The sequence below is a fragment of the Amborella trichopoda genome, chromosome 13, assembly GCF_054954075.1.
Source record: "Amborella trichopoda isolate Santa Cruz 75 chromosome 13, AtrichopodaSantaCruz75HAP2 v2.0, whole genome shotgun sequence".
NCBI classification, from domain to species: domain Eukaryota; kingdom Viridiplantae; phylum Streptophyta; class Magnoliopsida; order Amborellales; family Amborellaceae; genus Amborella; species Amborella trichopoda.
In genome coordinates this window covers 32594658-32605644 of record NC_142348.1, presented here as the reverse complement: position 1 = coordinate 32605644, position 10987 = coordinate 32594658, and the positions used below count along the sequence as shown (strand labels likewise).

General features: G+C 36.7%; 1 protein-coding gene across 1 annotated transcript; it reads right to left on the bottom strand.

Moving 5' to 3' along the window:
• Positions 1-803: 803 nt before the first annotated feature.
• Positions 804-10640, bottom strand: LOC18440277 (putative acetyltransferase At3g50280). Its single transcript, XM_006850428.4, has 2 exons — positions 10086-10640; positions 804-1879 (listed from the first exon to the last, which is right to left on the bottom strand). The coding sequence occupies exons 1-2, from the start codon at positions 10539-10541 to the stop codon at positions 1010-1012; spliced, it is 1326 nt and encodes a 441-aa protein (XP_006850491.3). The 5' UTR covers positions 10542-10640; the 3' UTR covers positions 804-1009.
• Positions 10641-10987: the final 347 nt, after the last annotated feature.

Here is a 10987-nt window from a genome sequence, read left to right as displayed (position 1 = left end):
ACATTGTTTTAGGGTTCAAAACCCTAAAAACAAAGATATTTTAATAATTTGGCACACCTAAGAGGCCTCAACCAAATGACATGAGTACCTCTACTTGGTTCAAATTACTAAAATGCCTTATTTCTTAAAATGTTTCCAATCCTGATTAAGGGCAATTTGGGTAATTTTTGATATATTTTTGATACGACACTCGAAGCAAATGAAAAATTAAAAAGTAATCCCCTTAATGCTAATTGGTTTTTTTTAAACCTCTCAATGATTTTCTTGAATGATATTATCCCCTTATAAAATATATTAGCACTTTTTATTTTTTTCTTTTTGAAACTAATAGTGGCACTATTCCTTGCGTGACACTGATTCGAGAAACTCTAGATGCAGTTGGTTGATCCATCATTTTAATTCATCCATCCAATATAAACTATGGTGGGAAGTACATAAATGTGAAACATGAGCCCCAACTAATGATTTGGATTGGATTAAATGAGAGCGAGTTTGGACGAACCAAGGTGGCATTTAACTTTCTTTGCAGCTTTCCCTTACTGCTGCTTTTCCTGGATTTGGGACAAAGGTGAAAATTGTTAGCCTAAAAGTTGAGAACCTTATTACCTTATTTGATAAATTGTGTTGTTGGCATTTTTCATTTGTTTATTATTGAGAAAGTTGGAAGCTGCCTGTTTAATTCACTTATTAGGCATATAATTGTAAAATGCATATTTTGAATAAGATTTTCTAACTTAAACTCATCTAATTCAATTATTATAAAATGTATGGTTGAGATTAAATTTTGTAACTTAAGAGTGGAAGACACCCAATAACAATTGAAATTTCATACTTTAATCACATATGAGAGTTCTTTCATATGAAAAGTTTTTCTCGAAAACTTTTTCATTCGAACCAAACGGTGTATCTCTTGATAAAACATAGTAAATCAGATTAAACACCAAACAACAAAAAAGGAAATGCAACAAATACAAGGGTGAGAAAGAAGAAGCCCAACATAGTGGGGTGCTCAAGAAGGTGTCACTGCCTCAAGGAACTCTTCATCAACTTCCAAAGCGTCCATGTACTCCGGAAGGAGACACAGCTCCACTTCGGTGCTTCCACCACCTTCAGGGGCAGGCAATGCAAACGCCTTCCCATCGTACCTGTTGTCGTGCCCCACTCTCGCCTGAATCGGCTTTCCCCACCCGAAATCATTGCCATACATATCGAACCTAGGAGAGCTCCCCATGAGAAGGTGAGTCGAGCCAAAGCTGCTCAGATGCGTCACATGTGGGTTTCTAGCTTGGGCCGCCAGCCCCTCACGTGACTCTTGGTCAGTCTGAGAGGAAATTAGCTTCTGCAAGAGCCCTGCGGCCCAAGCTAGGTTGTGGCTCAAAAGCTCTCCAGCAGTAGTCAAGGCATAGACAGAACGGATAATGTTACCGATGCTGTTGGCTGGCATGGGAGGTGTCACTCTCTGTCGATATGTCACATACAGGCTGCACCTAACGGTCTCACCTTCTGGGTTCTTCCGAGCACGGGTCACGCCTCGCCAGAGGTGTGCATAGAGGACTTGGAAGGATGAGAATGGGGGCGCATCTGGATCTTTGGTGGCGTTTGCCTTGGCTTTAAGTATGGCAATGGAAGCCGCGCTGAAGTGGAATACCCTCTCCTTGAGTGGTGGGGGAGTGAACCTGTCGACCAGGCCGGGGTGGAATGGAAGCTTTATAGGGACAGGGTAGGGGAACCATTGCTCCGACACCGGTGGCCGAGATATTTTCTCGGCACCTCTACACAGCTCTGACAAGGCATTAACAATCATCCAGTATGATGTGCCATCGAACAAAGCGTGGTTGGTGGAGGTTCCAATAAAGACCCCATCTACTAGTTCTGTCACCTGTTCCACTAGAAAATATTAAATTCTTACCAACCTATTTCCTTTTTTTCTCAATTCAATTGTTAACTAGGAGTGTTGGACATCGTCATGGCATTCAGTAACAAGTGAAACAAATTAAAGATTTCTCAGATTGAAAGCATTCATGCTTCTGTTGTGATAAGTGATATATGTTTAAGTGTATTTGCTGTTTTTAAGGTTTTCTTTGCATGTATATACTATTGACCACGCCAATAAGCTCAACGTATGGTGCAATAGAGGCATAGGTTTTGGTGATGTTAGAGTTATGATAAGATGTGGTCAAAATATTTTTTCCCCTTAAGTCTAGGAGCCATAGGTTTTGGTGCATTAATCATGGAAGTTATATAAGTTTCATGCATCAAACACGTAAGTTGTATAATAATGGGAACTTCCTTCTTCCTCCCCCTAAATTCTTGTTATCGAATACGCCCTAAAGATATGTGGGTAGTTATTTTAATGTGAGATTATGATTAGAATGTATGTGTTCTTTGAAGTTTGAGTTTATCCTCTCTAAACATATATTTACTTATAGTTTATATAAAATCCTTTGCTAAAAGGAGTGTTTTTTTCATACAATAGCAGCAGCATGTTTAAAAAACCGTATTCAATAGCAGCAAGTATGTATGTTGAAAAAACCCAACAATTTGTGGTACCAAAGAACAGATTGCCAAAAGAGATAGGCATAGGCGTGGATATTTATTATTTGGAGAGGACATTTAGGACCAGCAGGTCAAAGCCAAAACTTAGAGAAAAGGTAATAGAAATTTAAATTTCTTTACTTAATTTGCCGCATCATTCTATATGACAAATAATAGTAGTCCATCAAATATTTCTCAACCATCAATTCCAATTTTTCAAAGGTGAATTTTTTTAGCATTGGAATATTAAAATGAAAACATTATTTTAGTTTCAAGATTTAAGGCATGTGGTTGAGAATGGTTGTGCAGAGCATCTAAGTGAATATGCTAAACTTACTGCAGCCCAAACGATAGAGATAAGAAGAAAAAAAAGGGATTTGAAGGCATTAGTTTTCATACAAAAAGCAGTTCATGAGTAAATTCTTTCAAGGATTGTTTTTGCAACTTTGTCGACTGAAGCTTGGAGTATTTTGCAAAAGGGATATCAATGAACAAATAAGGTAAAAACAGTAAAACTCCAATCCGTTCGACGAGAATTTGAAACTTTGCTTATGAAAAATAATGAAAATATTCAAGATTTTCTTGTTAGGGTGACTACAATAGTTAATCAAATGAAATCATTTGGATAAAATATTTTAGATGAAAAGATAGTTGAAAAAGTTTTGAGAAGTATACCATCTAAATTTGATCATGTAGTTGCTACAATAGAAAAATTTAAAGACTCGGATATCTTCTTATTTGATGAACTAATGGGCTCTTCGCGAGCAAATGAAAACAAGATTAATAGGTCAATACAGAAAAATAAGGAGCAGGCATTTCAATCTAAGGTGGAGTCATCCTCGAAAAAATTATAACAATTTTGAGAGATATGTACGTAGAGGATGTGGAACAGGTGGATATAATGGTAGAAGTAGAGTCAGAGGAAGAGGAACGTTTGGTTACACGAATGACCAAAGAAATTCACCTAGTGAGGAAAAAGGTAACAATGCAAATAGAGGAGGTAAAAATACAAATGTACTCAATGTTTTGATGGCAAAAAATTTGGTCATATAGTGAATGATGGTATTTTAGGCCGAACCAACAAGCCAATTTTGTTGAAGAAAAGGAATTATACGAGACTAACTATGTTTAGCATATATGTAAAAGAAATTGTAAATGATGTTTGGTTTTTGGATAGTGGGTGTAGTAACCACATGTTTGACTTGAAGAATATTCTTCAAAATATTGATGAAATTGTGAATATCCATGACTTTGGATGATAAGCGAGTGTGAGTTGAAGGTAAAAGAACAATTGTATTAAGAACATCATCCGGTAAGGTTAAGGAGTTAAATGATGTTTTATTTGTTCCAAATCTTGCACATAATTTGTTGAGCATTGAAACTTTGATGCAAATGGCTTATTCCATTCTATTTGATGATGATAGATGCTCCATTAAAGATAAAAAAAAAAAAATCTGGTTTGATCATTGCAAATATTCAAATGGCTGACAAAAAGATGTTCCCTTTTGACTTGTCGGGCTTAGAAAATCATGCAAGTGCTAGAAATGAATCTTAGATATGGCATATGAGCTATTGACATCCTCACTTTAATAGAATGAAACTATTGAATAAAAAAAATGGTATAGCTTACCAAAAATTAGTCATGATGGTAAACTTTGTGAAACTTGTCTTTATGAAAAACAACATCAAATATTATTTCCAGTAGGAAAGGCATGGAGAGCAAAATGTCTACTTGAATTAGTTTATGCTGATGTGAGTGGTTCAATGCAAACTAAGTCCATAAGTGACAACACATATTTCTTATTATTTATAGATGATTTTAGTAGAAAGTGTTGCGTATAATTTTTAGAACAAAAAATCCAAGGCATTTCAAATGTTTAAATGATTCGAAGCATTGGTTAAAAAGCAAAGTGGTTTTTCCATAAAGACTTTGCTTACAGATAGAGGGGGTGAATTTGTTTCAAATGATATTGATTCTTTTTGTAAATAAAATGGCATTTACGGACACCTTATTACTCATTACACACTTGAGAAAAATGGAGTAGCAGAGAGGAAAAACATGACTATTGTTGAAATGATAAGGAGTTTGTTAAAAGAAAAATATCTTTCAAATGATTTTTGGGAAGAAGTTGTGGTCATTTCAATTTATTTGTTGAATAGATCTCCAACAAAGGCAATACAAAAGCAAACATCATATGAAGCATGGAGTGGAAGCAAACTTGATGCAAGTCACTTTAAAGTCTTTGGTTGTAATGCCTAGGCATTTGTAAATTCTGAATTTTGTAAAAAATTGGATAAAACAAGTGAGAAATGTGTATTTATTAGATATCTATCAAATCTCAAGGGTATCAGTTGTGTAACTTAAAACCTAAAACATTAATCACAAGCCGTGAGGTTGAATTTGATGAAAATGGTTTTCGGGATTGGAGCAAAATCATGGAGGAAGGTAAATTTGCACTTCCATTGACTTTGGAAAATAATAGCATAGAAGTTTGTAATGATTTGCCTATAAATACATCCTTAGAAAGCCCACTAAGGAGACTTAGATCTTCACAAGAAATTTATGAATCTTGTAGCTTCACTCTTTTTGTTGCAGATATAATAAGTTTTGAAGATGAGAAGAAAGAATGGCAAGAGGCAATGAAAGAGGAGATGATGGGCATTGAATGAAAACAAATATAGTAGTTTGCAGATTTGCCACAAGGAAAAAAGACGATTGGCCTAAAATAAATCTTCAAAACAAAATACAATGTTGATGGAAGTGTACAAAAAGCATAAAAGTCGACTACTGGCAAAGGATATGCACACTACCAAGGTATTGATTTATTTGAAACATTTTCCCTTATTGCGAGGTTAGAAACTATAAGAACAATTTTAACAGTTGCGGCTCAAAAACAATGGCCTATATATCAACTTGATGTCAAATCTACTTTTTTAAATGGAGATTTTGAAGAGGATGTGTATGTAATTCAACCCAAAAAGTTTAGAGCTAAAGAAAAAAAGAAAATTTCTATAAATTAAAAAAAATTCTTTATGGCCTTAAACAAGCCCCGAGAGCATGGTATGGCAGTTGCATGTCAAGCTATGTGGCTAAAGAGATTAACTGGAGATCTTCGTAATCACCAAGAACATGTGACTAAAATTTGTGCGACAACAAAACAACAATCACCATGACAAAGAATCCAATATTTCATAGACAAATGAAGCACATCAAAATTAAACATCATTTCATCCAAGATGTGGTGCCGAAAGGCTTAATTGACGCAAAATACGAACAAGTAGCTTATGGTTTCACAAAAACCCTCTCATTTGTAAAGTTTGCATATTTCAAAATTACTTGATATAAAAGATTTTGCATCAAAAGGAAGTATTAAATAGTGATGCAAAATCATCGGAAGATAGTCACATGAGAGTCTTGTAACTCTCATATTATTGGTAGTTATGGGTTAATAGTTGTTATCTCTACTCTCTCTCTATCTAAAGATACGTGGCTAGTTATCATAATGGGAGGTTAAAATTAGTAGGTGATTATTCAAATTGGTTTCACCTAAGTTGTTGTTGGTGGTTTTAAAATTGTTTGCAAGACCTTTAAATAGGCACTTCCTAATGGAATGAATGTGTGCATTGAAGTTTGAGTTTATCCTCTATAAACTTGTGTTTACTTACAGTTTGTCTAAAAACCTTTCCTAAAATGAGTGTGTTTATACATTAGCAGCAGCTATGCATGTTTAAAAAACCCAACAGTAATGTTCTTGAACCGCTCCAACAAAGGCACATGTTATGCACATGTGCAGATGTGCTTATGATCTTTGATGTTGGCCTTGCATACGAACCACATATTAGAGTATTGAAAACCACATTTTTGCATTCTCTCAATAGGTCAAAGCGTTTTTGTCTTTATTGCCGACCCATGTGAACCATGAGGTTCTTGTGTGTATTGGTTTATTGCATATGGCCTTGAGTGTTTTGTTTTAGGCCCTGTGCTCTCTTCTAGTAAGTTCATAGACGCTTTTTTTATAGTGTGCAGTTTGTATAGAGCTTAGGCTCTAAACAATCAAATTAGAGCCTAGTTTCAAATAGTATCGAGAAATGTGGTTTCAATACTGGAAATATTTGTGATAATGTAAAAATATATTTTTATCTTTATTTATGAAGTTTAAAGCTTCAAAAATAGTGTAGATTAATAGATGTATGAAAACTTGAAAATTTTGAAAATTGACGGTCCAAAAATACGTCACAAAATACATTATTTTTAAAACTTGAAATCCATTTTTTTCTCATGGCCATGCATCTTGATGTTGAGATGATCAATTTGAGAAAATTTGGGCATCAAAACAACCTATTCTAGTGAAATTTTTGAGGTGGGCTCTAATTCGATTGTTTAGAGCCTCGGCTTTATATAAACTTACCTCTTTTTTATATGATTTTTCATTAATCATTAGCCACACATGAGAGTCAATCTTCATTCCCACATTGCTAGTGTTACTGTTCCTCATACTTTTTCATATCAAGTCCACCTTTATTTTTTGTTATGTAAATGGTGCTCCATTTAACAATGTTTGGGTGCTTTAGGATTTAGTTGTTGCCTCAAAGAAAATTCTTTTGAAGGCGAGGCACCTATGATTTAAAATTGGGAGAAGGCATAGGGTGAGCAAGGTGAGTTTCCTAGTGCATAAATATATTTCAAGGTCTTATCCTTGGATAGGGATCGAGCTTGGGCTTGGGTGGTTAGCAATTGACATTAATAATGCTACATCACATTTGCGATCATTTTTGTTGAACTACCGTTAAAAAAAAAAAAAAAATATTTTCAGATTTCATATAATTTTATAAAAAAAAAAATATTTTCAGTTTTCATATAATTTTATTAATGAGAGTTATCAAAGTTCTAGTAACCTACCACCAGCAACAACTCCAATATGATATAAAAAGGGGTGACAAACAGCCCAAGCTCAACCATTAAATTTGGTCATAGGGTAGGGACTAAGCCTGAAATCTAGGCCTAGAGTTTGGGGCGGACCAAGATTTGGCTAGAGGTAATAGCCTGGCCCGAAACTGGCAATTTTTGTTTTCCCTCTTATGAATATAGAAAACAAGAAAATTTCATATCAATTGGCCCCATACGAAATCCTGAAAATAAGGCTACGCAAGGCCACCTAGTCCAAGAGTAGTGCCGGCTCAGGGCCTGGCCAGGCCCAAACATGTCCTTTCTGGTTCTTTGGTCGGCCCGGCTCTGCTCCCCTTTGAAAGGGTAAAAGATAAATAATAGATAATTAAGCGTATGGTATCACTGGTATCTCCGGTATCTCCGAAGTCCAAAATTCACATGGGCAAATGACTAAAGCACACGGCCTAAATTAAGCGACTTTACAAGAAGAAACAAGAAACATCTCATGGATTTCTTGTAGATCAGATCAAATGTGTACTTCATATACCGTAAAATTCTAAGAATACGATACATCTGCAGATCACATTAAACGTGTACTTCATATACCCTAAAATTAGAAGAATAAAAGACATCTTATATCTTATGGGAAAGTACCCGTACACCTCAAAAGAACTTTGTAGACATTCTGCATCTAATATTTTTAGTATGACACCCATAACTCAATTACTGTTTTTTCTTGCTTTTACCTTAATAAAAAAGTCAATGTTATAAACATTAAATTACCCTTACCCATTAAATCTCTCGACCCCCTCTCTCTCTCTCCCCACCCAATATTAGTCTCTCTTTCCACCCAATATCAGTCTCTCTCTTTCTCTCATTGAAAAAAAGCGGTCCGGCACAAGAGTGTGTTGGGCAGGCTTCTAGCTTTTAGAGATCCAAAAGCCTCGTGACCGATCCAGCACACTTTTGAACCAAACAGAAGAAAAAAAAAAGTAGTTTGCCACAAAAGTATGTTGGACCGCCTTCTGCCTTGTGAAATTTTAGAAGCCTCGTGACTAGACACAAAAGTGTGCCAGACCGGCTATAAGGCTTCTAGAATTCCAGAAGCTAGAAGCTGACCCGGCACACTTCTGTGTCGGACCGCATTTTTCAACGCAAGAGAGACAAAGAGGAAAAGAGGGTGGGTTGAAAGAGATTTAATGGGTAGGGTAAAAGAGGGGAAGGGTAATTTAATCTTTAAAATATTGACTTTTTGACTCGGATAAATGCAAGAAAAAACAATAACTGAATTATATGTGTGATACTAAAAATATTGGGGGTAGAATATCCACCAAGTTCGGTATCCATAATTTTCCCTATAAGTTATACTACATCCACCAAGTTCAGTATCCATAATTTTCCATATAAGTTATACTGTATAATAACAAAAGTATCACATGGAAATTACATTTCCACCTAAAGCGGAAATGGTACGTGAATAGGGAGAGGAAAAGGTCGTAAATCTCTTTTCATCTTATTTGAAGTAGCAATTTCTTTGTCTTTTGTAATGAAATCGTGATGCCAAGAGATTTTAGGCTCCACAGGAGTGTATTGCCATTCACTCTTTGGGGTAAAACCCAATCCAGGAGCAATTTTAGGACCTTAAACATTGAGAATGTAACCTCTTCCAACCACATTCAGGATGTAACCTCTTCGAACCAGACTAAAAAAAACAATATCTCAAGTTTGAATAGAGAGCATCCAATTTTCAAAGGTGAGAATTAAGTGTTAAAAGACTCAGAAGCTCAATTTTTCTTTTTTCTATTTGAAAATAATCATATAGTGATTCTCATAATTTCAAAATTCTCCCAAGTAGGTCTTCAGACCAAGAAGACAGATGTACAGTGCCTCCCATGAAAGAATGATATACTGGTTCAAATGTTATTGTAGGGCAATGCCGGCCAAATCTTGCCGGAAACTAGAGTTCTGACGCTAGAAAATCTCAATTCCATTATCTTGACCTCAATACCTATGGACTTAGAAAAAATTAGATTTCAAATCCTAAAAATAATGTCTATTTTAAGTTTGTATCACATGAACTCGACTGTGTTTTTTCAAACATTCACATATTTGTTAGACCTGCACTATTTTTGAGGCTTCACAATTCATGCTTTGAAGTGCGCCATGTCTTACTATTTTCAAACCGACCCTTTGGCAAATCACACCATTTAAAAGCCCCAGCAAAGAAACTAAAATCTCTGTGGAATAAAAGGACAAGTAAAAGATAATTCTCCTGAGGACGACCATTCAGTTAAACGTAAGGCCCATAAGGACTACCACGGTTGCTTGCGAGAATTAATTAGATGCCAGGGCACCTCAATGTCAGATACGGCCTCAGAGACTTCTTTAAAGAGGAAACCAGATGTAACCTCATTTTGCCCAAATTCAGTCCTGCATCTTAGAATTGCTCGATTTGAGCAGCAGGGCGCATCCATGAACCAATTTTCCCCTAATTTTAACCCTACATCTTCCCTACTGAATTGGTCAATTTGACCAAAAAAAAAAAACTAGAGCGGGCATCCATTAAACCAAAAGGGAAAATCAAAAAGCAAAATCAGTGTTCCAAGAAGATTAATCAAACAAAGAACAATACAAAAAAAAATTGAAAGGATGAATTGATTACCTGAATGGCCAGCAAGGGCAGGGTCATCCCATCAAATCCCACCTTATCATTGAGAGCAAAGAAATCCCTCAAAATGGGAGTGACTCCGACAGGGGCCGGCGCCATAGCGTCCTCGGCCGTGACATCCGCCTTAGCATGAACAACCTCGGCCCCTTCATCGTTACAATCCACATAGAAATACTCCTCCTCCTCCTCATACACGAGGCGGCCGGCGAGAGGAAAGAAATGGACAAGGCACTCCGAGAGGGCAGCTCTGAGGCGATCGAGCACCTCGTCTATCGGAGATGGCGGTTTTGTGAAGAAGAGGCCCTTCTGGATGTAGTGGTAAGAGAGCATGGAGAGGTCAGGGGCTCCTAGGTGCCACCGCTTCCCGCCGGTGTCGCGGGCGGGCTTCACCGTGTAAGTGGTGACGTGGCTGACCTCCGTGGTGGTGGTGGTGGCGGTGGCGGTGGCCATGTTGGCGATATGAGAGAGATAATATGGCCCAGGAGTTGGTACAAGTCTGAGGCCACGCTGGTGCAGTGAAATTTACGGAGGGTGAATCCTCCCTTTCTTGTATTAAGGAGGAGGGGAATAAGGGTTTTATGAATCCCGCCATCCCATCAATATGCGGGCCCTCGTGGCCCACCATTTTGTACCGGCCTGAATGACATTGGTGGCCTTTTGTTCTGTTTCACGTGGATATGCGATTTATCTATTGGTTGGGGAGAGTCCTGTTTGATATGATATCTAGACCTTTATCGACCTCCTTTATTGACACAATAATTTTTTTTTTACAGCCATTCCCCGTCGAAGAAAACAGCTTTATGTTAGACAAAAATACCTTTAAATCTCTCTCTAAAATTTTTAGAAAGAAAAATACCTTGAGTTTCAACTTTTTGGAGAGAAATTTCACCAAAAAG

Excerpts from the sequence above, each read along its gene's own strand:
- LOC18440277 (XM_006850428.4), bottom strand. The coding sequence starts at position 10,541 with ATGGCCACCGCCACCGCCACCACCACCACCACGGAGGTCAGCCACGTC. Across the intron at positions 1,880-10,085 it reads TGCCCTTGCTGGCCATTCAG|GTGACAGAACTAGTAGATGG; the intron begins GTAATCAATTCA and ends CTAGTGGAACAG.